At 40.1% G+C, this 27,368-nt stretch overlaps 1 protein-coding gene across 1 annotated transcript; it reads right to left on the reverse strand.

Moving 5' to 3' along the window:
* Nucleotides 1-632: 632 nt before the first annotated feature.
* Nucleotides 633-27,368, reverse strand: LRRCC1 (leucine rich repeat and coiled-coil centrosomal protein 1). Its single transcript, XM_033126457.1, is given in 20 exon segments — nt 633-1,189; nt 1,191-1,307; nt 4,260-4,395; nt 6,290-6,427; nt 6,511-6,719; nt 10,210-10,373; nt 11,218-11,392; nt 12,173-12,358; nt 12,882-13,083; nt 14,372-14,511; nt 15,004-15,208; nt 15,817-15,965; nt 16,906-17,053; nt 17,320-17,516; nt 20,389-20,595; nt 20,684-20,859; nt 22,814-22,981; nt 26,735-26,800; nt 27,108-27,317; nt 27,320-27,368. Coding segments are annotated over 20 exon segments (3,072 nt in total). The 3' UTR covers nt 633-1,159.

Genomic DNA, 27,368 nt, shown 5'->3' on the forward strand with positions numbered 1-27,368 from the left:
ACTGCCTCTGGGCGCTTGTTTCTGATTTGAAGTCAACTTAATTATATTGCTCCTCTATGAGATAAGCCCTATTTTCTTGTTGCTTTTAAGATTTTCCCAACAGTTTGACTGTAAAATGTCTAGGTGTTGTTCTCGTTTTTTATCCTGGGTTTTACTGAAGTTGTTGGATCTGTAGGTTGACCTTTTTCATCAAATTTTGCAAGTATTCAGCTATTATTTTTCCAGATATGTATCTTATGCCCCCCTCCCCCATCACACGTGTTGGTATGCTCAATGCTCTCCGTCAGATTTCAGTATGAAGATTGCCTATTACAAAATGCAGCCCTCATTTAGAAGCATTTACATTTTTCCTGATTCCATTTAATTTTTAAAACTTAGTTCACTGGCTATTAGTTAAAACCATGGTATTATATCTTTTAGAAACGAGAATAGTATTTGCGTTTTTGTTCTGCATACATGGGAACATAAGAGATGACAAAAGTGAAATAGTAATAAATGACCTGATATGAAAGAAATCTGTTGCCAGCTGCAAGTAAGAATTCTCTATACATACAGTGATTAAAAAAATGAAAAAGAGGATGAAACAGCACTGTTCCTCTTGAGGAACAGACGATGTTTATATAACTTTAAATGTAATCTTTAATGAAGTCGTATGCATTATAAAAAAGGGCCAGTATAAGTGGGGTGGAGATGGCTACATATGCTTTCTTAAGAATGCCCCATCTCTTATCATACAGATTTCAAATACTTTTTGGTTATATTTATGAGCATTTTAAAATAATGGAGCTACATCAACTAAAGGACAACCAATAAATATAATTAGTTCTTCATCAAGACAATAACAACAATCATTAAAATACTTTCCCCACTATAGTCGAATGCTAAATTTTCATTTACATATTCATAGGCAAATGTGTAATTACCAAACAATGTATAGCACAGAAACAAGAAAGTGTCTTAAGTCTAGTTATTATGATAGGTTTTTCTCATACACATAATTATCAACAATTTATTATAAAAACCTACACATACAATTACTTTATCAAAAGTCTTTTAAATATAATTAGAATGAAATGTGTACAAAGAGACATTTCAAAGTCGTAGCAGTTACTACTATTACAATATTTAATCATTTTTACAATAGGTCTGCTGGTCCATTTCAATTAAATTCGTTCTCAGAACCATCACATATCTCGCTGAATTTCATTTAGAGCAAAAGCAAGTTGCTTAATTTTTGTTTCCATTGCTTTTTTGTTCTTACATGTTTCTTGCAGAAGTCCACGCATTTCTTCTTCAACTTGATAAACCTAAATCAACATGTAAATTTTACATTTAAATTTCTTAAATATAATTTTAAAAATGCATTTTGAAAGAGTCAAAAATTTCTTATGCGATTTGTAATTTCTGACATTTATTTAAAGCAAAGAGGTTAGTAAAATGTCACCTATTCAAGCACTAATTGGGAAAACATCGTTTCTTCTGTATACAAAATACATGTATATGATTTGTTTCTTTCTTAAAGGTAATTGTGGTGAACACATGGCAATTCATTTAAACTGTTTAGAGCTCAGAAAATCTGGTCAGGGCTGCGCAGCTTCTCAGGAGCACATGTGGACAGAAACCGTCTTCTGACTTCGCCCTTCCACTGTCCTATGCTGCTGCTGAGTTCACCTTCAACACCAGGCTCTTCCAGACCGGAGATGCCCTCGCTTCCCAAAGGGACCCTTTACCAGAGCCCCCTACTGCATTTCTCAAGTTGCTGCTGGTGGTTGTACCGTGTTTTCCCGAAAAAAAGACCTAGCCAGACAATCAGCTCTATTGCGCCTCTTGGAGCAAAAATTAATATAAGACCTGGTCTTATTCTATTATAAGACCAGGTATAATATAATATAGTAATATAACAAATATAATAATATAATACCGGGTCTTATATTAATTTTTGCTCCAAAAGACGCATTAGAGCTGATGGTCCGGCTAGGTCTTATTTTCGGGGAAACACGGTACATTATCATCTTTTTGAGAGATCATTTCATCATTGACTGCTAGTCCAGGATTCTGTCTGATGTTAACTTCTGCTTGAAACTGTCCTACGATACAGCACTCCTGACAGTGCTGTTAAACCATCTCTTTGGTTACTTCCCTCTTCCCAATCTCTGATACAGGTTTCCTAATCTTTCTCCCTCAGAAAGCGAACATTTCTCTGAATGTAAACTGTCATCTCTGTGTGATGCCTGTTTTTTTCTTGACCATATTTAAGCTCTGATGCCATTTCTCTAACTCCCGACAGATATTACATCATGTCAGGAGTTTCAAAACTGAACTCAGGATTTTCCTTTCAGCTAAGGTCCTAATCGTATACTTTATTTAGTAGTATCTGATGGACTCTGGAAAAAAAACTCGGAAGATTTTAAATAAAACAACTGAAACATCTGTGGACTTGAAATAAAGAACTGAATTTTGAACAAGTTACACTTCCTTATTCTTTGTAATTATTTCCACTGCCCGTACCCGTCTTTCTCCTGAGGGTAATCACACGACCTTGACTATAATCATATGGAGTATTACTTTCCCTTTTTGTTGCTGAGCTCTTCCAGTTGATTCTGAATCTGCAGTCTTAAAGGTAACAGTGGTCCCCCCCTTACCTGCAGGGGACACATTCCAGGACCCCCAGTGGATGCCTGAAACTGCGGATAGTACCAAGCCCTATGCTATCTATGTCTTTCCTATACATACACACCCATAGTAAAGTTTAATTTATAAACCAGGCACAGTAAGAGACTGACAACAGTAACTCATAATAAAATAGAATGATTGTAATAACACAGTATAATAAGGTATCGTCTCGCTCTCTCTACTCACCCTTCTGATTCCTGTGATGACGTGAGACACGATAAAATGCCAAAACTACTCCTGAGTCTGTGTAACTGTCCCTCACTTGCAGTAAATGCTCTGGTGTCACTCGTTTCAAGGAGTCCCTTGCTGAAGTCCCCGTAGAGGCTCCATGGTTTTTGGAGCTGCACGTTGCCGTCAATGGAACACGTTTTCTGGTCACATCTTCCACCCAGTTTTAATACCTTTTCCATCTTAACTAGCACTCATCACACACTGGGGCTGTACCTTCTGCCGTTTGAGGTAGGACGGCAAAGCTAGCACGGATTTCTTTTTCCTTCACAATTTCACAGAAGATTCGTTCTTACCATAGATTTTAGCAACCTCAGCATACGATTTTTTCTTTCTTTATTAAGTCCAGAATGTTCACCTTTCCACTTAAAGGAAGCCTTGTATGGCTCCTCTCTGGCATCTCCGAATTGCCAGCACCACTACTCTTATGCTTTGGGACCGTCAGGAAGTAGAGTAAATGTTACTTGAACACAAGCCCTGTGATAGATAAGTCGATCTGATAACCGAGGAAGCCACTAAGGGACAGACGGGCAAAGGGATGCGCCCCATCCTGAGCAGGACAGGTGGGACGGATTCCATCACGCTACTAAGAATGCTGTGCAATTTAAAGCTTATGAATTATTTCTGGAATTCTCCATGTAATATTTTTGAACTGCGGCCAACTGCAGGTCACTGAAACCTTGGAAAGCAAAACTGGGTGTGTGTTTGGTGGGTTACTGTATCTGTTTATGCCACATCAAAATCAAGGAAAAATGCAATTTCGCAACTGTCCCCTCAGCTAGTGGATCTCAATAGAGGGGTCACATCAGAATCATCTGCTGAGCTTTAAAAATACCTGGGTCTGAGCCCAGAGTTAGTGAATGAAAATTTCAGGGGAAGTTCACGCATGTGTACTAGTAAAAAGCCCCATGGGTGGTTCTGATGTCTGCCTCTGATTTAGCATCACTCTAAACTCGTTCCTTTGTCAATATTAAAATGACGAACTTGACAGTCCTGAACCCTAATTATTAACAAAACACTGCTCCTGAGAACTTTCCCCAGGTAGTGATGGGTCGCATTGGGTACGTTCACAGTCTCGCCCTGCCTGTGTGTAGCCAAGGGCCTCCGTCTGAGACTGGCCAGGGAGATCGCAGGTTTTACCCAGAGATCACGCGGCAGGTCACACCAGGATCCAAAAATCCAACTTTGGGTTTTGTTAGAATTACACTCTACACCAATCTAAGTATTACCAATATTATGACACAGCTTCTGAGAGTTTTGGCAACATTCTTCATATTGAATGGTCATTAAATCACACTGACTTTCCTCTTTATAATTCTCAATTTATTAGCTGATAAAGTGCATTTTACTTACAGTACCTTCAAGTTTGCAGAATCAATGTATTTCTGCTTTTCACTTGCCAGTTGCATTATTTCAGTTTGATGAGCTAGAACAATTGCATCGACTTGTTTTTTAAAGGCATCATCCATACTATGAAGCTTTTCCATCGCATCCCTGCAAAACAGAAAACAAAAGCCACATATCTGTGTGAGAAAGGGTGTTTTTCCTCACGTTCATATATGATGGAGACATAAGTCCATCAAATAGCAAAGGGCTGTGTTGGGTAACGCAAGATACAAGTAGTTCAGCATCTAACAGCTCTGACAGGGGAGGGTAACGCCAATGGCAGTTTGTTACATTTCCACCCGTGGAAAGGTCAAGTTCTCTGATTCTCACTTATTCTGCGGTGTAGGATGTGGTTTCTAAGCCCCCTCACAGATGAGTACTGTCAGTCCTTTTTTCCTCTATGTCCCTGCAGTGTGATACTTTAGAAATGCACACTACAGGCAGGTTGAAGTTTATAAACAGGTATGTCTGCTGACTCCCCTGTGCTAATGCTTAACGGATAAAACTCTGTTAACAAATATATTAAGCAATATTCACAAAATTTTAGTGCTAAAAGTTTCTTAGAGGCAAAATACCAATTCCTTTATATTAAATAAAGTCCCTAACGAACACATTTCCCAGTTTTGGCATCACCTACAGTAACAGTGGACTGAGCATTACGGCCACGAATCAAAAGCCTTCTTTTTATTCCCTGTCACAACACGCAGTGAGCACGAGAGTCAGTCCAAATCAAACTGTAACGTTTTTCAGTAACATATTCCTGCCTGTTTTGCCAACCTCACAGAATTACTGCTGGGTGCAAAATAAAATGTAAGAAAAAAAATCAATTTATACATTATTAAAAGCCTACACAAATAAAATCTGTTTTATCAACAATTTGCTTATGTTATTAAAATTTCATTAAATTAAAAATCACATATCCCAATCTCAGTCATAAAAGCATCAAATCGGGTCTTTAATGTTTTGCTATTAATGATGGTCAACAATGCAATATAAGTGGTTCTAAAACTTGGCAGGTTTTCTGATTTTTAGTAAGTTTAGGAATTGCTATTTATAGGAAATGACTGTTTCCGATAGGATCTGAGGGACTCCAAATAACCAAGCTGTGACCAGCAGGAGAGAGAGTTGCAATAGGTTCCAAGCCAAGCCCTGTTTTAGTGCTTGGCTGAAATGAAAGTCAAGCGCAACAGGGCTGGTTACAGACAAAGGAGTAGCCACTCTCAATCAAAACCTCCTGTGGAGTATAACCACACCCGTCCATTTACATTGAGTTAAAATATAAGAAGTCATGTCCAGCTTCTATCAGATTTGCTATAAGGGGAACCCACCCCTATGGGGTTTCTGGGCTACCCACGTGCCGTGTTGTTTATACCACGCTGCGGTCGACATGAAACTGACCAGAAAACTGCACTACCTATTTTTCAAGGCACTAAACTTAAAAATATTTCAACAATGTAGTTATATTGTTAAACCCAAGGTAAAGCCCTCATTTGCTCTAGAGTGTTTGACAAAATCTAGGAACATGTTTTCTTCCCTCTCTTTACAATCAGCTCTCACCCTCAGCATGTGCAGGTCACCTGTGGCCAGAGCTCACTGTCCCCAGGAGTCAAGTAACTTCCTCCTCCAGCGTCCACACAGCAGCCCAAACACCACTAGCCACTGTCAATCCAACAGTGTGCAAACGATCACAGTAACAAAAGCTTCACACAGCAGTTACTGTGTGTCAGGCTCTGTACTCACACACAGATACACACACACAAAATTTAATTCCTCACATCAAACACTGAAGGTGGGAGCTATTCTCTTCATTTTATAGATGGGATGAAAAAACGGAAATCAAGTTATTTGGTTAAGAGCTATGTCCAGCATGTTTTGAGCCCTCCTTCTTCCTTTCCTCTGCCTCCCCCCTCCCTTCCTGGCTCCTTTTCTGTACACACCTCACCCACCCCACTCAGTGTTTCTGTTTAGAGATAGCCCACATTCTTTAGGACTTAATGCTTACTTTTGCAGTAAAATACTTTTGTCTCTTTCCGCTTTAAGTTTCCTTTCCTTGTTTTCAAATTTTTCTTTCACTTCTTTTACTTGCATTTCAAGATTACATAGAAGTTCTCCTTTATCATGCCACTTCTGATTAAGTGTACTAATATGAGAAGAAATGATGTTAGAAATAAAATATGAAATTATTAAGCCATTTTATTTCTCAACAGAAGTACCATATAATACCTGTAAGCTTTTCTGATTTCTTCAAGCTCTAATTCCTTTACTTGCAACTGCTGTTTTAGTTTTTCTTTCCTTTCATTGTGTCTTTCTAGTTTCTCAATTATGTTATCCAGTTCTGAGGATTTTTCATCAAGTTGTTCCTGAGCACATTTCTGTATTTCAGTGATCTTTTCCTGTAATGTTTTGATTTGTTCCTCTCTTTCCTGTGAACACTTCAAAAAAAGAACCCATATTTTATTAATCCTAAGTGTCTCATTGCCTAATGGATTAGCTGTAGGTTAAAATTATTATAAAAACTACAAATTAAAAAATAAATTGACCATCAGGGAAATGCAAATAAAAACTAGAACGAGATATCACCTCACCCCAGTTAGAATGTCTATCATCAACAAGACAAATAGTAACAAGTGTTGGAGAGGCTGTGGAGAAAAAGGAACCCTCATACACTGTTGGTGGGAATGGAGACTGGTGTAGCCACTATGGAAGGCAGTATGGAGGTTCCTCAAAAAATTAGGAATAGAATTACCATGTGACCCTGCAATCCCTCTCCTGGGTATCTACCCCAAAAATATGAAAACATTTACCCATAAAGACATATGTACTCCAATGTTCATTGCAGTTTTATTTACAGTGGCAAAGACATAGAAACAACCAAAATGTCCTTCGATAGATGAATGGATAAAGAAGTTGTGGTATACAGACACAATGGAATACTATTAGGTGGTAAGAAAAGATGAAATAGGACCATTTGTGACAACATGGATGGATCTTGAGTGTATGATGCTAAGCGAAATAAGTCAGACAGAAAAAGCAGAGAACCATATGATTTCATTGATATGTGGTATATAAACCAAAAACAACAGAAGAACAAGACAAACAAATGAGAAACAAAAACACATAGACACAGACAATAGTTGAGTGGTTACCAGAGGGTAAGGGGGGGTGGGGGGTGGTAGATGAGGGTAAAAGGGATCAAGTATATGGTGATGGAAGGAGAACTGACTCTAGGTGTTGAATACACAATGGGATTTATAGATGATGTATTACAGAATTGTACACCTGAAATCTATCTAACTTTACTAACAATTGTCACCCCAATAAACTTTAATAAAAAAGTTAAAATAAAAAAGGAAATTGGACTAAAATAAATAGATAGAATGTACAGTTGAGTGTTTCAGTAAAGATTTACAGGACACTGTGTATCGGTCCACAAGCATCATTACTACTTACAGTGCTAGTAAGAAACCAACAAATTTTGTCCTATTTACAATTTTATTTCAGTAAGTTAGTAACCATTAACCACACAGAGGGAATAGAAGGAAAGAAAGAGCACAATGAAAATGTCAATTAACACAATTTTGCATTGGAAAGGATCTATGTTTTCATGACAGAACAAAGAATAGGGGGCTGACAGCAACACAGCAGGGGCTGGTGTCCCCTGTGGGTGTGGGGGCACATTTAACTACCTCCACAGTGCCAACCTGAAGTGTCTTCTGCAGGGGAGGAGCAGATTCTTCCACGTAAAGTGTGATTCCATCACTATCAAAGTGTCCTCTGAAAATAGGCTTTACCTCCCCAACTCCCCTTTATTCTTCTGTACTGAGTCAGACTCGCTTCTAGCATCTCCATATCACAGGTCAGGAAGGTCAGAACCTGCCGGGTGCTGCTAAATGTTTGCAGGCTCCGAGAGTTCATGCCCGTTCACGCCCGTGAATGTAGGTTTGCTCTCTGGGGGCTGCCCGGACGTCTGGAACAGCCCTGTTGTACACCAGCATCCCACTGCAAGCAACAGAAGGTGACACTGGGGGTTCTTACTTTTGCCCACCTTGCCTTTTTTTTCCTTTTGAGAAGAAGATGGAGGCAAAGAAATAGTGGGCAAGTGTGGATTCTTACGTATCAGACAGAATGTGGGTCAGTTCCTCAAGGTGTTTAGGTCTAAACATTCTAAGCAAAGACATTTTGGTAGTTTTCTTGTCTTGGCCAATATTTGCATAAAAGTTATGAAGTATGTATTTTCTCCCACAATGCCCTAAAGTACTTAGGAGTGGGCAAACTTGACACATAGTATCAGGAATCCACAAAGGCTATAAAAGATTCTTATGAAATAATCCTATTAATAGAAAATAACACTGCAGCATGAGAGTCCTGTGGCCAGCATGTACTGAAAAGTTTGTCAAAATCATACATGGGGAGGAAACAGCATTTCAAAAAAATTCCTGTGTCTGACTTCCATAGTCAGAAGCTAGCTATAGAATCTACTGAACTGAAAACTTCAAACTCCAAATTGTGTAGATTAAAAGGTCATTATCCCTTTAAGTTAGTTATTAGCTATGTTGAATTTACTGCTGAAAGAAGTTATGTCTGGCTATCACTGTTGCGTGATTAGTTGGAAATCACCATTAATGCCCATATCTTTGAGGCACATACAACATAACATCCCTGAAAGTAAATGTAGTAAACTTGGGGAAAAAATGTTGGGTTGAAAACCTAAAAACTTTTTATATTTTTTACCAAAAATCTGAAACTAAAATCTGTATCTTTTGGCTCCACTCCATCATTCATTCAGTCCTTTCTGCCAAAACTCTGCCCAGGTTGGTGAGAAGGCAGCAGTCTTACTGTGAAAGCCCTTAAGCCAAACACAATGCATTTTTCCAAATGTATCATCTGCTCTGCCCCATGAATTAAAATGCAAATCAGTGTCTTTCTGTTTCATATTGACCTTAACTCAAATGAAAGTAAGCTTGGGTGGGTTTTTTAAAAAAGAAAAAAGGCTTTCTGCTGAAGAATTTCAGTAACTTTCAGTGCAGACTGGCACATATGATCGACTTGAAATTCTGGATACACTGAAGCCAAATTTCCATCACATGCACCAGTGTTGTGGTTCGGGGTGACAAGCACTGACAACTGCGGACAGCACCACATGGCAATGCCGATTTTCTGTACTTGACGAAATTAAGTTCTCAAGGAGTTTCGTCAAAATGACTAAGGAAAAGAAATCTTACTAGTTAAAATTTTTCTAAAGAATGAGTTCCTAACTTTATAGCTGGTAATCCCATTTAGAAGTTTCTTAAAAACCTTTTTCTCAGTTATTTTTACACTTTAAGAGATAATCTCTAGAAGAAAGTTTTGAATTCAAATTGGATTCAGAGCTGAAGACAATTTTCTGAAAATCTGTCTGGAGCATTTTCACGTGAGATGCTTTGGAACAAGCCATCCTGTCAGTATTCCCTCAAGAGAGGCCACATTCAGGAGGAGGGTCAAAATGGTGTCCCCTGGGGACGAGCATGAATCGTTTAGTCTGTTCACATACCTTTAAGGAGAGGATAGTAGGTTTTGCCATTATTTTGAGAAGCGATTTAGCAATATTGGGAGATACTAAACAATGCTTTTAAAGGACATTTTAAACATATAAAAACGTTAATTTTGTTGATTCTTAACCCTTCATTGACACTACTGCCAGTTATTTTAAGGGCCATAATAACATTCTCCATAAAATTCTGAAGTAATAGCAATTTTTAGTTAATAAATGTCACATACCACTTTTCAAAGCAGAGGGACAACTACTGGAAAAGGAAATACATGATAATCTGTCCTAAACTTTACAACCATTGGGATTTGAGACAAACATTTACTGGATACTTTGAGTCACAGATTTTTTAACCTACCATATGCTCTTTTTCCAAAACAAAATGTCAAACTTACAACTTTCAGTTTTCTGATGGTTTCAGTCTGGTCTTCTATGATTTTGCACTTAATTCTTAATGCGTCATTGTCACGCTCGTTGGCCTTTCGCAGACATTCGTTCTCTTTACGTAAATTTTCAATTTCAGCCTCCAGTTTACCACGATTTTGGGCTAGACAAGATCCTAAGAAACAAAAATCACCAGTCACAAATTTAAAAGAGCGTGGGGGATCTGTATTTGAAGAACATTTCATTTACAATGTGTGATACAGTACAGAAAAAGACAAAAACTGAATAAAGAAACGAAATACAGAAGAGCACATGACAAGGAAAGGGGAAGAGACAGAAAGGCCTTCTAAACACCTGTGGCTGTTTGAAAACCTCAGACCACAATCCAAGAACAAGTAACCCCGACAGGTACTATGTCAGTGGTCAGGTTAAGGGATCCAAGCAAACAAAGCTATGTGAAGTGGTCCTGCGCGGAATGACAGATGAGCAAAGCTCCATAAGCCAACAGCTAGTTGTTCACAACTTGTAAAGTGTCGGCCAGGGCCAAACGGTGTTTACCTCTCGCTTTACAGTGATGGGGAGGGAATGAGACTGAGGGAAGTTCACGGAAACCTAACGTGGTTCCATCCATACACTAGTTCACATTTCTCCACGCACAACCAGATCAATGCCACCAGCATTTTTAGAAAAAACCTGAATGCTGCACACTGTACAAATAACTTAAAATCACTGCATAAGAAAGAATTATTTTCAACGTCTTCAGCTGTAGCTTTGGAAAGGTATACTGGTTCAGAAAAGCAACCAAATTATACTGGGAAAAACTGACAACAAAGAATCAGACCTATAACTTCCCAACTGATGTAATAAACTTCCCCATTTCCCAAGAGGCATTTCATTCCTGCGTGGCACAGAGGGTCACATATGTGGAGGCAGGCAAGCCCTTCCTTTTCTCTCCAATATACAAATTTGTTGGTTTAGAAAAATGGGCTACTTTCCCTTTGAAAATTTGAGAATTTTACCCTGTTGTGCCAGCTCATGTCCCCATACTTTTCTTTCTGTCCTTAAACCGTAAATTAGTGACTCCTTGGCTGCTAGCTCGGAAATGAGCTGGACTTTTTCATGCTTGAGGAGCTCTATTTGAATACTCTTCTGCTTGTCATCTTCAATCAAAATTTCAAGGGTGTTCATCTGATTCTGTATGCTCCCAAAAAAACATTGAAAAACATGCAAAATAATTATTATATTTAAGTGCTTCTTTATTTTCTACTTTTCGTATTTTATGAAAAGAAATGTTCTTTAAGCAAATACAAAGTAAATGTTGCTCAACTGTATGTCAGAAAAAGTTTTAATTTTGTTAACTACAGATAAACATAGGTCAGGAAATAGAAAGTCCAACTGGAAGAGGCTACTCCATCAAACACTAGATTTTATTCTAATATTCTACAGCACCAACTGCACATGTAATACTCAGAATTTCTCACCAAACATTTATATCTGTAGTCTAAAGGTCACTCACTTGAAGTAGGTTCCCTTGGCCACTACATCACTAATGTTTAAAACTGAGACTACAGCAATAAAGACATTCATTGAAAAATTATTATAGGGAGGTATATTTAAAAGACCACCACGACCACAAAATTAACATCGGCAATTCACATGCTATTTCTCAAACTTCAGCGATTTGAGTATCGCTGTCACAATTTTTGCTCTATCAACTGTGAAACTGCCATCTATTTATGTAGTACATTCTTAAAATTAATTCACTTATTTTATTTAAATACCATTTTAGTGAAAGCAATGCAACCGGGGAAATCACAGTTAATCTCCTAGTTTTACTACTTTTCTCACACACATCAAATATATAACTTGTATTATTTAAAAGTCCATCACCGTGTACTTCCTAAAATCATTACACTGCACTTGAGAAAATGATGTAAGAAATTAAAAAGGAAATATAATGTAACAATGTCTTACCTGTAAATTTGTGGCTGTTTCCTGTTTTAATTTGGAGACTTCCGCCAGCTTTGTTTTTTGTGCCTTCACCATACAGGTCAGATCTTTAATTAAAGAGGAAGATTCGTTTTCTTTTCGTTGGGCCCAAACAAGAGCATGCTTGCTCTTTGCTAACTCAGTGGCAATGTTTTCAAAACCTTCTTTAACCTATATTTCAAAAGTGCATTATAAATAGCAGTTCTCCAAACATGTAGAAAACATTTCTGGAAAGAGCTTACTTCTTTCATTTTTAGTGTCATAGAAGTCTAGCAAAAGAAAATGCCCAGAGAACTGGTTTTGCAGGCTGGGCCATACGGTTTGTGTTGCAAGTCCCCAGGCCTGCTGCGGTGACAAAGGCCGCCACCGACGGTAAGTACACAGTGAGCATGGCGGTGGTGACAGAACTTTACAGGGACGGGGCTGGGTCTGCAACTCCCTGCCCCACGCCAAGGACTGCAGCCAGCTTCCCAAACCTGTTCTGGCACCATTTACTAGGCCGCCTCGCTTTCCAGCAGCACCGGCCAGCAGCTGCTGTTTCAGGGAAGAAACCAAGGCTCGGAGAACTTAAGTAATCGGTTTAAGACCATAGAGCCAACGTGTCCACAGCACTGCAATTCTACAATGTGCTCCTTTCATCACACCACATCTTGCTGATTCTGTTTTCAATAAAAAGCTAGAGGCCAATTCTTACATCTTTAAATCTCCTGGCTTCAACAGTTAAAGCAATGCGAAATTCATTTTCCAAGTCCAGGTACTGCTGGTTTAATGTGTCAATTTTCTCTTGGTACTCTTTTATCTCTTGTTCGTGCTTTGACTCTTCTTTAGCTACCTCTTTGGCTAAAGCTTCCTGGAACTCAGCATCACTAACAAGCTCTCTTGTTTCAAGTTCTTTCCTGGAAAGAAAAACAAATGAAAATTACAGACACTGTTCACCCGGAAAGAGAAACTTTAAAGGTGTTTCAATAGTCGTTAAATGGTCTATATTCCCTAATGTTAATTTCAGATGCGCTCCACACCTTCAAACACAGAAACTGGGTCCAGGACGAAGAAACAGTCTGAGTTTAGTGGTCAGTGGTGGTGGGATCAGAGGGGTGAGCCGTCTCCTAACTTCACAGACAGTTCTGGATCATTCTAGACTCTGGGTCCACCTGCAGACTCTGTTTGACTGGATTTTCTACTCCGGCTGAGCCTTTGACACATAGCTAACAGTCCAACTGGTACTGGTGGTTGGTTAGTGGAAAAAATTCAATTAAAGTGTGAAATTATTTACCCATCTTTTCATATAGGGCTAGTTTTTACTTAAATGTGAGCTCACTCCTTAGAGTTTTCCACTATTTTTCTTGAATAAATCAAGCCCATAATACAAACTCGATTATTTCCAGTTTTTGCTTTTTAAACTAGAACAAAAAGTTAAAAGATATCTATCTATACAGGACACTAAGTACAAAATTTTACATTTTTGTGATTTTTCTCCCTCAGTTTTTTACAGTTGTACCGCCCACACATATGGTGACAACTTTCCCCAGGGCATAAACATTTCATTTATACATTACGAATTTAATTTCTGTAAGGCTGAAACAAAAAGGTTTGGGAACAAACACAACTAACCCGTGGCAATCTCATACCCCATCTGGCAGGGCAGTGAGGAAGCAAGCAGCCGAACGGGCGCCAGAGCCGGTGGGCAAACTCCAGCTGCGGACCACGCCTGGCCTGCTGACCTTTTTGGAGATAAACTCTTATTGGAGCACAGCCGCCTATGGTCCTCTGGTGCCACAAAGCCATAGTGGGCTGCGGCCTGCAAAGCCTGCCATCTGGCCCTTCACAGGAGTTTATGGGCACCTGCTTCACAGGGATGAAGCATCCCGACTGACTGACCTGACAAGCAGTTACTGGGAGGTCAATTAAAACAGTTTTCTGGATAGTACAATGGATTTGGAGAACTGCAAAATGAGTTTCACTGTTGTAAGCCAGCACCTCAGTAAGTCACGGCTTTGTTTTCAAGCTGCCAGTTCTACCTAAGGCTGCCTCTAGCGCACACAGCGTGGTACCTCCCGTTAGCTAGCACCGCCAGACTTCAGGCTCAGGAACAGGCTCATTTATTTTTGAAGTGGAGCGTGAGGAGGAATCGAGTCGCTTTTTCTACCGTTAGAGGTCCATTTTTCTGACCTGTTTTTCATCTACCTGTGTTCTTGTTCTTTCAGTGTCAGAAGTTCATGAAGTTGTTGCACTTGCTCCTTCTCCTGGTGAAGGGAGGTTCTCAGTAAGTTTATTTCTCTGTCAGCAGCTGCAGCTTTGAGCTCCACCTCCTGGACAAGCCGCATCTGAGGAAAATACAGACAACTACAGTATTTAGGTATTCATTTTGCCGGCCTCTATTTCAACACCAGCTCCCCAAACCGTGCCTTCTAAATAAGGAACGCGGTGACTAGTTGATTTCCAAGTTCGCCACACCCCATGAAGCGGTGCCGGGGAAGCATCAGACACACCGGCATGCTCGGCTGCTCATTGGCTTCACAGACCCGAGACCCCCACTCAGAAAGCAAGCGTGAAAATGAAAGCCCTTCCAGCTCCCCCGAGACTTCGCACCTGGCTCTGAGGACACGAGCCTACCACCCTGCAGTATTCCCAGCATGCCCTCTTACAACTGCTGGAGGGCCAGCAGCCTGAACGCAGAAGTAATTGCACAGGTTCCATCAGTTGATCCATGTTTGCAGACAGGCTGGCACCTCTGCATTTACTGCAGCCGATACCATGTGTTTCAGGACAGAAGCGCTGAGTGTGTTGGCTCATGTGACTGACAGAGGAAGACACACCTGTGCCGCTTGCTGCTGCCCCTTCTGACTCTCCATTTTCTCCATGGCTCTTTCCAGGGTTCTTAAGTGTCTAATGTGGTCGTCTTGTTGATCTCTTGCTTTAATTAACTCGATAGTTAGTTTTTTAATTTCATTTTGAAGTTTGTGAACCATAATTTCGAGTTGAACTTTGGAATTTCTCTCCTTAAAAATAATTTCCTTTAGCCTAAAGCAGAAATAAAATGCAGCTTTAAAGTATATTTTGCATAAGAAAGGATAAAAGTTGTAGTCAGCATCACAGGTTATAGTAGAGAGGAAGATTAGAAGTACGTTTCGAACTCTCATTAGATTAAAAGATGGCTGAAAACCAGAATACTCTGTCTCTCGCCAACCTCTGAAACTAACATGTGCCCAAGAGGGAAGACATTCCACCTAAGTGAGAGAAACCTCGTCCTATGCGAGCTTCACTATGCCACAGCCCACCTGACTGAGCTCATAGCCTGATTCTGGCATCGTGCTGGGTGTGGGCTGAGAAACCAGCAGGATGAATAAGGCCCAGCCCATGCCTTCCAGGGGCTCAGGCCCCCCTTCTCTCGGATGCTTATTCATCTGCCTGACACCTGCCAGCTTCAGGGCCCCAAAAAACATAGCCTAAATTCTTTGTTTATGCAACAAGCTAATAACTCACAAAACCTTTAGATAAAATTAGTTCAGCTCGAACTCAAACCACACACAGTTTGAGCACATGTTAGCTGCTTTAAGTGAAGGTGTTCCAGCTCCAAGTTCATACCTTTGTGCTACAGGTAGCTGCAGGTTTACAGACTTTTCTCTTACCTGTCTGTGGTAAGCAGGGCCAGGCACTGGATATCCTTTTTTTCGTTTGCTTGTTTACGCAGCTCATCGATATAATCCATAAGCTTCTTTTCAGCTTGTTCAGCTTTCCATCTCTTCTCTCTCTCCTGGTCTAGTTGTTCAACAAGTATCTGAAAGAAAACAATAGTGTCATGTGAACTTGGAAAAGTTACTTTGCCTGTCACTGCCTGAATTTTCTCATTTATAACATGGGAATAACAGAATCTTATTCAAAGAGCTGTGGTGAGAATTAAACAAATTAATGGAAATATAGAACGGTGCCTGGCACATCACGACTACTTGGCAAATGTTAGCTGTTATTGTCACCATCGTCATCATCGCTGTTATTTTCCTCCACGTTAAAGCCTCTATACTGGAGAATAAGAGGAGGCCAATAGCATGAAAGGTGTGAAAACAGTTTAAAAAGCAATTGTATTATTTTTGGAACAGCAGTGCATAGTACACTCAAAACTAGTACTTCACAAGTAAAATAAGGGCAAGTTATTAAAAATAAATCAATAAATCAGAGTGTACTAAAAATTCTGAACAACCTGAGAATGATTAAGGCAAACAGTGAAGAAGTTTTAAATTCTTAAATGCCTCTTAATCTGGAATCCATGGGTCCAAAACTGGGTTTCAGAAGAGTCCGTGAAAACCCTGACATTACAACATCTTGTGAGTGTGTATAAAAGTAGAATTCTCTGAGAAGACTCAGAGATTTCCTTAGATAATTAAAGGGGTCTGAGACCCAAAAGGTGGGAGCCATTGCTTTAAGAAATAAGAATTTGAAAAGTTAGGCCTGTTTCCTCCTCCGCAAATATTTATAATGATTTCACTGAAATCTGATCTTAAATAAACGTGTAATTTCCATTCCTTTAAAAATTACAAAAAGAGCAACATCACATAAAATCTGGAAACCAGGAAGGTAAAAATAAACCAATCACATCATTCCAATAAAAATACACACAACTATTTCTTGCTCATAAAGAGATGCATTATTTTTCTGGGACCCACTATGAACTTCAGAGCTAAGTTATTCACATTCCTTGTTTCTTAATCGTTCAATCCTACCCGGTAAGTGTTGTCTTCTGAGCTGCTGTTGTCTACTTTCATTAGTTCAGTCTTCTGCTCTTCTGATTCTTCCAGTATATTACAGTTCGCTAAAGATGAGCTTACATATAAGTCTTTAAAGAAAGGATGTTTCATTTTACGATTACAACTGCAAAGAATAAAACACAGGAAGTGGCCGAAAAAAATGTACAGTGTTTATGTTTTTCACAATTTACGTAATCACAATCTACCAGCAACAGGGATCCAGCTGCATACATTTCTATAAATGTACTAAGTCTGAGTCGGCAAGGCTGGAAAGTCACACTACTGACATCAGAAAAGTAAAGAAATCACTATGAGACAGCTTTCACTAGGGAGGAAGCCAGCAGCACTAAGCGTGTGCCTTATCTGAGTGTGTAAAACCGAGACGAGTACCTTAGAAAAGGGTTGCTGTTCTTATTGTGGTGCTTAATAGTCTGAATAGTTTTGGAATAATAAGGGATTTTGGACCTCCGAGGAATTTTTCTATTACATTCTTTCCTGTTTCCATAGTCACTTTCAGAAGTCACATCTGTGTCTCTTTTCGGTCTGAGGTCTTTCTCGGGAACATTATCCATTAAAGAACTAGAAGTCTAGAATAAAAATACCAACAAAGTTTGTCAAAAGTTAGATTCAGTAGAAAAGATTAAAATTTGAAATTTTGTAAAGTATTATGACTTTTAACAAGAGTAAGTCTGAAATTAAACACAGGATTCAGCTTTGGTATGGGTAAGTAAGCTCCTACGTGGTTGACTCTCTCAAGATAAGTATAAACTGGGAAAAATACAAAAAAAAGAACAAACAAAACGAACAAACAAAAGCCCTAGAAAATGAACAAAAGCAGGCTAATTCTAGAGGGGACTTGACACTTGAAAAAATAACCAAAATAGGGTGTTTCCATCCTAATGTTTTTTAACGTGAGAGTATATCACAATGAGCACGATGTCAGGAGTATTAAAATTCCGGCAGAAAAACCAGGCCTTTGGGCCTGGAGAATCAGAGGACAGTACACAGTAGAAGGCAAGAAGCCAAGTGAAGGACAAAAGAAACGGACTGCTGGCCATGGGACAAGTGACAGTTTAAGTCAAAGCAAGTGAACTGCTTGCTACAACAAAAATATCAACACTCCCTGGAAGCCCAGAACAGCATCTCGAGTCTCCACCACATAACACTCACAATGTCCACCATAAAACCCAAAATACTCAGCACCAGAAGAGACAGGGAATGCGAGCTACTCTCAAGAGAAAAGGCAATTGGTGGAGACCTAACCCAAGGACCCAAATGTTCAAATAAGCAGACCAGGACTTTCAATTAGTGATCACAGCTATGCTCACTGATATAAAAACATGCTTGTCATAAACAAAGACAGAAGAAAATTCAGCTGAGAAACAAATTATTTTTAAAGAAGAGGAAATTTTACAACTGAAAAATATGATGTATGAAGTAAAAATTGACTAGCTGGGCTTAACAGAAGAATGAGGCGATAAAAGAATTAAGTGAACTTGAAGACAGAGTAGTGGAAATTACTCAATTTGAAGAATAGAGATTAAAAAGTTGATAAATGTATAGAGAGTCTCAGGGAACAGTGGGACAATATCAAAAGGTCTAAGTGGAATCTGAAAAGAGAGAGGGAAGAGAGAGTGGGAAGAAATACATTGGAGAAGTGATGTCCAAATTATCCCCAAATAGGTAAAGACATAAATTTATAGATTTAAAAAGCTCAGCGAACGCTTAAGCAGGATAAGCAGGATAAATATGAAGAAAACCATCCTTCCCACAATGTAGCCAAACTGCTGAAAACCTAAATGTTGAGAAAATTAAAGGGAGAAACAGACAAATGCACAATCACAGCTGGACATTTTAACACCTCACATGCACCTGAAAGAACTAGGAAACGCATCAGCAAGGACATGAATCATCTGAAAATACTACTGACCATTCTATCCTGACATAACAAGTACAGGACACACAAGAACATTCCCCAAGACAGACTGTACATTGGGCTATAAAATAAGTCTCAGCAAATTTACAAAGACGGAAATTATCCAGAATACGTTCCCTGAGAAAAACAGAAGTCGATTAGAAACTACTAACAATAACATATCTAGGAAACCACAAATACCTGAAAATTAAATAAACAAGATACTTCTAAAAAGTCCTTGGATGAAGGAAGAAATCACAGAATAAGAAAATGTTTCTAGCTAAATAATAATGAAAACAAAACAAAAATTTATGGAATGTGGTTAAAGCAGTGCTTAAAAGAATACACCTAGAGAACGGCTGATGAGAGGAGCCCCTGAAAGAGGACGACCACTGCAGCGTTTGGTGGGGTGATGGAAACAAAAGGGGGCCCATCTACTTTCTCACTACTTAAAACGAAAAAAAAAAAAGAATATTCATTGCCAATGATTAAATTAGAAAATAGGTCTAAAATCAGTAACTTAAGCATTTATATCAAGAAGCCAGAAAATGAAGAGTAAATTCAAAGTAAGTAGAGAAAAATAATAAAACATAGAAATTGACATCGTGGAAAACAAAAAGCAGATAAAATTAACAAAACTGATCTCTGGAAAAATCAACAAAACCCCTAGCTCTAGCTTAACTGACCAAGGGGAAAAAAAAAAGCTGCCTCATAATTATTAAAGAAATTGAATTCATTATCAAGAACCTTCCAGGCTCAGATGATTTCACTGGTAAACTCTCAAACATTTAAGGAAGAAATAATTCCAATCCTACAAAAACTCTTAGAAAATGGAGAACAAGGGGATGTTTCTCAACTCACTTCCGCAGCCAGCATCAACCCTCGTATCAATCTTACTATTAACCATGATACACAGGCTGCAGAGCAGAGCAAGAACGCGAGAACAAGGGCTGGAGACGCCACCAGCAGTCAAGTATAGGAACGACAGCTCATGGAACAGTTCAAGGACTCTCAAAGCGAGCGTACCAGCAGCAGGGGTACTGAAGGAGAACCAGTATCTCAGGAAGTAGAAGTTCACTTGACAAAGGTCTGCTGAAAACAGAAGTCGAAGCAGGAACTATGGAAACTAACTTGCCATTCAGCTGGAAGGCCTAGGAGTGCTTCCAACCATGCAACACCTGAAGAGACAGCAGAGGCCAGGAATGACTCATGTCCCCTGTGTGATCAGACAGAGCCCTCGGAGTTCTGTTTACATTAACTTTGAAAGAGTAGGCGGGTCGGTGGCCGTAACGTGCAGTGCCACAGAAGAAATCACATCGTGAAGATCGGAAGAGGACAGAGGAAACGAGCGGGAAAAGCACGCTTCCTTCCGCCACTACTTCTGTGACAGAATCCTATTTCTGTACGAGACAAACACATACAGACACACCGATGCACTAAGTATAGGCTCTTTCTTGTAGGTCAGCTAGGATGCAGTTTTTATTTTAAAATCTCTGAACTAGTTTTTCTTTAGCACATTGCTTAGAAAGATAAGAAATAGTTACTTCATTGAGAAGCTGTAAAAATTGATCATCTAATTTCTGAAGTTTCATCTCATTCTGAAAATCATTTTCATGATTCACTTTCTCTGGCTGAGAAGATGGACACGCAGACATGAAGGTCAAACCAGTATCCGCGGGCGCGCTTGCAAACTGGTCCAAGGCAGCCATGGCATCGATGGGCGGTGTCACCACTGGCACACTGTCGACGATCTGCGGCAGACACAAACCAAGTCCTCACACTTCCCATCTACTGAGTAACCTGCAGTGTCTCGGTGTTAGGGAAGAAACCATACTATACCTCATCTTCACTTATATTTAGGGGAGAATCAGATGAAACTAAATTATCCAAAAGGCCTTCAAAGCACTGCAGACGCGACGAATTCATTTCTGATAGATTTACTGGTTCACCAAATATATTCTTGCAATCTAGGATTCGAAGCTGTGGCAAAGTCTGGAGCATAACTGCTCTGTACCCTTGGAACAAATCATTCAAAACGAAAACTCACACACTAAAAACAGTAAGGCAACTTATTTCTACTAGAATGAACTAAATTTATCAGCTACCAGGTGTATCACCTGCATGATGAAATTCGTCCTGGAATGCAATTAATAAGTGTGTCCTAAAAGCTACTTGTTCCTTGCTACGTAGTCATTAAATACAAAACGAACCCAACACACCCTACTGAGGTCAGAAAGTTAAATTCATCACTGCTGGATTTATCTTCCGTAAAACTGCTTTAAAGCCGTAAATGCACGGAACCAGCGGCGATGTATTCTGGACAGGAAGCCCGACACGCCTTCTGTCTGAATGTGATCGGTATACACACGAGTCAGGAGGGTGTGGTTCCAGAGAGCCAGGATTTGGCTAGTGAGGCCTCAAGCATCAGTGGAATTAAAGACCCATTTTCCCCCCTTAAATTACCTAAAACTAAGGTTTGGACAGGCAATCTATCAAGTGTTCAAGAATATGTTTATTTTCCCTGAGTACAATTAAATATGAGAAATCTGGCAACTTAATATTAATTTGGTGTTTAGGCTAGAAACACTAATTTTGCTTAGCTGTAATTTTAAAACCAAGTAGTATTTCTAACAAAGACCAATAAAGTGTTTGGAAGAACTCCAAAAGGAAGAAAGATGTCTGGCAAATTAGTGTTAAGACATTTTGAGGAGAGAAAAGTAACTTTGGTAGTAAGTATCTCTTCAATTCTGGGGTGAGGGCAGCTGTGTTGAGAGAAACACCTCATCTAGGAAAGAAAGAAAGTGAAAAACAAAGATTCTAGAAACAAAAACTATAGGAAGTAGAGGTTCTTGAGGCAAGATTCTCAGAAAAACATCCAACTTGTGGGATAGCAGAGAAAAAAACTAGGATTGTTTTAGAAATAAGGTTTTCTTTTATGAAAACGGTTTCCCCAGAAAACTGAAATCTCCCGATTTTCAGGGAGACTCTCATCATTAAACGGCCTTAGGAAAACAGCTGATTTCAAGTCCATTATATTCTTCTGTGAAATAAAATGATCCAAACAGGTTTGCATTCTGGGAAAAGCCTTCTCACAGCCGCACATTAATGATGGAAAGACGCCTGCGCAGCCGACTTCTACCCCAGCAGACCTTTAGGACGTAGTGTATTCTCACTCTCCACCTGTGTCTCACTGCTGGGCCGAGCAACTCCACTGAGTGATTCTAGGAATGGCAGGCGGGTCTGCTTTATCTTTGTCAGCTTCAGTGATTCTCAGATCAAATGACATGTCAGCAGCATTTTCTACATATCATTAACTTCTTCAAAAATTCATTCATTTACTAATTAAAAACTGACTGGATCCATTCACATGGTGGACAATTCAAAGGGTACACGATGAAAAGTTCTCCTAACATTTCCTAATTCCCAGCTACCCTTCCCATCCTCTGTGTATTTCCTGATCCTTGGCTATGTAGGATGGGAGCTGGCCATTATCAGCAGGATTCTGTGCATCCTCCTAGATGTTTTATACATGTATATACGTATGTACGTGTGTGTGTCTATTTTTATAAAATTCAGCATAGACATACACACACACGTTACACTATGAAATGTTTTTGTGAATTGCTTACTTTTCTTTCTCTTAACAGTGTATCTTGGAGATCACCGCATATCGGTAGTTAAAGCAATTCTTTATTCTTTTTCCGTGGCTGCACAGTGTTATACTATAAGAATTTATCATGCCAACTTAATTTTCAGGCATTCACTCATCAAATATAAAACTGTCTTATCAGAATTCCTTACCTGTTCACCTGTGTTCTTCTTCTAACAGCAATTTGGTTTGTCTTCATAAAATACTTTACTTGCAATTAGGTTTTTCCAAAGACATCCTAAAATGCTGTAAAGCCTAAGACAAAGCACCACAGGCCCCCCAAGCAGCCGCAGGGAGCCCTGCGGACTGGCGGCTCCTACCTGGTACACGACACACGGGGTTATCCTGCCCATCCTTGTCCAGAACGAGGTTGGTCAGGAAGTGCAGCCCCACCACACACTGAATCAGGTGGTGGATGCTGTCTAGGCAGTTGCGGTGCAGGTCAATGTATCGGAGCTTGTGTCTGATTCCGTGAAGGGGCATCAAACCTGCAGGACGAAAAAACCCGCTGGATGCCACAGCAGCGATTTCCCAGCAGCGAGGAGGGAAGGAGCAGCACGGCGGAGGACTGGCTGTGGGCAGCCACATCTCCTGACAGGGGTTCAGTAATGTCAACAGCTGTTTCGAAGCAATGCAGGGGGCATCTGAGAGGTAGTTCCCTGGGGTTCCCGGTCTCAAGTCCTCGTCAGACAGAACACACGGGCCTCGCAGGCCATGCATGTACTTCATGAGCAAAGGCATGAAGCAATGGCTCGAGGCTCCAGGCCTACCGTCGTTTCTGATGGCAGACGTAAGCGGACCCTGCAGTTTGAGCACAAATACAAACGGCACCCATCCGATTCCGTTCGTGGTATGTTTCCTGCCCGAGCTTATCGAGAGCACGGTAATGTCAGGACGCAGGTTTGCGGCAGATGCTAGCGGTGCATGGCACACCTCCGGGGCAGCCTGCCGACTGCTGCGGTGGGCCGGGGCCACACACACCGTTGGAGTGCCCCGAGCACTGGCTGCTTCTCTTTTCCTGCCTCAGAACGTTCTCCAAATGGAACCTGAGCAAAGTGCAGCCTGTGATGGAGTGTGAGGCAATTAAGACCGCACCCACCACGGGCTCCTGCCAACCACAGAGGAAGTGTCAGCGGATGAATGCCCTAGCCTCCCTCCTGTGGAAGGACCATCTGAGATGCCCCCGCACTGAAAAAGTCCTTGTCCCATATCACTGCTTTTCCTCTTCCGTTTCAGGTTCGAGTGCCACAGGACTCATTCTGGGTGCCCGCTGTCCACGTGCTTTCCAGAACCTCCTACAGTTTCACGGCTTCAAATACCACTGGTATGCCACAGCTCCAACTCCAACCAGGCTTCCTCTCCAAACACGCAGGTTACACACACACACACACACACACACACACACACGTCCACAGGGCCCTCAGAGTTTAGACAGAGCCCTCAGTTCTCATCCCCTCATCTCTACATCGGGTCCTCCCCAATCTGTACCACGTCAGGAAACAGTACCATCATGCACCTGCTACTACAGAGAGCACGCGTGTTAATTATCTGATTCCTCTTTCCTTCATTTCATCTTAATCCATCAGCAAATCCTACGAACGCCCCCTGCAAAGCTATCTATTTACTTCTCTACACACTTTCCGCCTCAAGCCAAGTCTCCATCGTCTCATCCAGACCACTGGAATAGCTTCCTAACTGGTTGTCTGACTTCCAGTCGTCCTCCTAGAATCCATTTTTCCTCCCTCAGCAGCCAAAGTGGCCCTTTAAACACATTCTGCCACGCACTTGTTTAGAGCCCGCCAATAGCTTCCTACGAACCTGTGACAATACGCACACCTCTGACCTTTCTGACGAAGCGCTCTGGGACCTGGCCTGGCCCACCTCATCTCCCCGTGCACACTCACCACACTCCCGCTGTGCTCCAGCCACACACGCCTCCGTTGTGGTCCTTCATCGTGGCAAGCCCGATCGTGCCTGAGTGTCTTTGTGTGCTCTTATCACATCTATCGAGGTGTTTCTGAACATGTGTAATATTATCCTTCTAACAATGATCTATTAGAACTTGCAGGACTACCTATATTTTCTTCACATTTCTTATCATTATCTGATAGTAAGTCACTAAAATTCACCCTTTCTAGGTTTCGAGTTCAAAGCGCTTTACCAACATGCACAGTGCGTGACCACTCCTCCACTGACCTGTAGGACACCTCACCAACCCAATCTGTGTCCTCGTGCAGCCAGTCTTCTTCCCATCATCAAAGCCTGGCAACTGGTGACTTGACTTCCGCCCCTGGACCTTTGCCTTTGCTAGCACGTCATATAAATGGAACCACACAGCGCAGGTGCTTGTGTCTGGCTCCTTTCACTGAGCACAATTCTTTTTAGATGTCCCCAGGTTGCTGCATGAATCAGTGGTGCCTTCCTTTCACTGCCGGGTGGTACTACTCCACAGTGTGGGTGTGTCACACTTTATGTGCTTTCCAGCTGAGACACACATGGGTGGCTTCCGGTTTTGGAAATTAAGAATAACTGTATAAACATGATTATATAAAAAGCTACATAACTACATACACATTGTGTACAGGTCTTTGACTAGACGTTGTTTTCATTTCCCTCAGGTAAATACCTAGAGTGGACTGCATGATAGAAGTCTACACCGAACATGACAAGAGAACTTCACACTGTTTTCCAAAGCAGCTGCACCCTTCTGCAAGCTTTGCTAGCTCCCCACCTCCCCGCGCTGTGTACGGGGGTGCTTAAAGCTAGTGTGCACTGGGTCTCAGCGCGCACTCATGTGCATTTCCTTAGTTACTAAAGAGGGTAAACATTCTTCTTCATGTGCTTATTTGCCATTCAGATATCCTCTTGGAAGTCTGCTCAAATCTTGAGCTTATTTTCAGGGGGTGGACCTGATCTTATTTGTTTTTCTTCCCCCTACCATGTAAGCCCTGCAACAAGAACCTTACCTGTTTGTTGGTGTTTTTCATCACTACAGAACACTGGATGGCACAGTCATCTTCAACAAATATTTATCGAGTAAGTAAATGACCTCGCTTACCCAAGATTCACTTTGTTCAGATAAAGAAATTGCATCCAGAAAGTAATACACTTTGCTCAACAGCACACAGCAGGTAGAGACCTAGAGTTAATACTCAATTCTAATACGCTCATATCTTTGGGAAAAAAGTTTAAAAAAAATTAAAATATGGTTGCTCCTTCAGCTTACGGGTAGGAACTACCGTGTTTCCCCGAAAATAAGACCTACCCGGACAATCCGCTCTCATGTGTCTTTTGGAGCAAAAGTTAATAGAAGACCCGGTATTTATTATATTATATTATACTATACTATACTATAAGACCGGGTCTTACGTACAGTAAAATAAGACCTGGTCTTCTATTAATTTTTGCTCCAAAAGATGCATTAGAGCTGATTGTCCAGCTAGGTCTTATTTTCAGGGAAACACAGATCATTTCATTTTATGTTTTTTTATATACTAAGTAACTGGCATAAGGTAGTATTTTCTAGTAGGAGAGAAAACAAACAAATGAATAAGGCTGTTTCAAATATTGATAAAGATTATGAAGTTAATTAGAAGAATTCTGCTGGTTCCAATCGATAATTCTAAGAAAAATTATGAAATTGTTCATTTTATCAGTGTATCAGTTTAATCCGGTAAAGAGTAGGTAACAGTTTTTAACCATCTTAGACATTAGGCTAAAGTTCAAAAGAAAACCACACATTTGATCTTTAATGTGCAAAGCCTTTGGGATGCTGTGCACCCCAATACACCTATACTGTCCAACCTGCTCCCACTATCACAGGTGGCTTTGTAAGTTTACAATTACAATTACAATTCAGTTCCTTGGTGCACTCAGCACATTTCAGGGCTCAAGGGCCATATCTGGCCATGGGTTGCCATACCAGACAGCACAAATGTAGAATATTTTCATCATGGTAAAAAATTCTATTGGAATTCTTCCTCTCTATACAATAGTATATTGATTATCTAGGATTAAAACATTATTCTCCCAGAGTAGGACCTTCCAATCTAAGTTTTTTCTGTTATGGATCACCCTAGCTTTTATTCCTATTTTTCACTCGGCTGTAGCTTTGGCACCAACATACTCTTTATAAGATTGTTGGTCAACAACTGGATTATTCAGTTTTCAACTTAGCTCAGTCTAAATCATCACATGTGCAAATATTCAGCATTACAAAAAAATTAAGCCCATCTACTTACCACTAAGATCATTTATGTGGTTATAAGATAAATTCAGTCTAGTCAGATTAATCAGTGCTTCAAGTCCTAAAATAAAATAAAATAAAATACGGCTTTTATAGGATTCAAATAATCAATTAGACCTATACAGTATTGCAATACTATTTCAGACTGTTTTGAAGCAAATTTACTGTCTGATAACAGTGAAATCCATTTTATCGGTACTTTGCAAAATACTTTACAAAGATTGATAACTTTTCTAGAAGAAAAGTTTTTATATCGTAAGTTTCAGGGTCAGGTTGCAAAAATTTATATTTATTCCATTCTTTAGAGAAGAAGATGGACTTAAACCATCTTCCTTATTCAAAGTATTACATGAAAATCACTTACAAACCTTCTACTCTTGTGATCAAATTGCAGGATAAATTTAAAGTGCGGAGTTTTGTGAGTGTGCTTAGTCCTTCGATTTGACTGATTTGATTAGACGACAGGTCTAAATGTTTCAAGTTCCAAATGTGATCAATGGCTTCGATCTTTGAGATGTTATTGCAGTGAAGGTTGATGGCATGAAGGCTTGAGTCTAAGGATAACTCTGATATGCTAGAAAGAAAATATGTATTATGAAAAACAAGTAAAAAATAGATTTTGAAATCAT

Source organism: Rhinolophus ferrumequinum, chromosome 14 (genome assembly GCF_004115265.2).
Source record: "Rhinolophus ferrumequinum isolate MPI-CBG mRhiFer1 chromosome 14, mRhiFer1_v1.p, whole genome shotgun sequence".
Lineage (NCBI taxonomy): Eukaryota > Metazoa > Chordata > Mammalia > Chiroptera > Rhinolophidae > Rhinolophus > Rhinolophus ferrumequinum.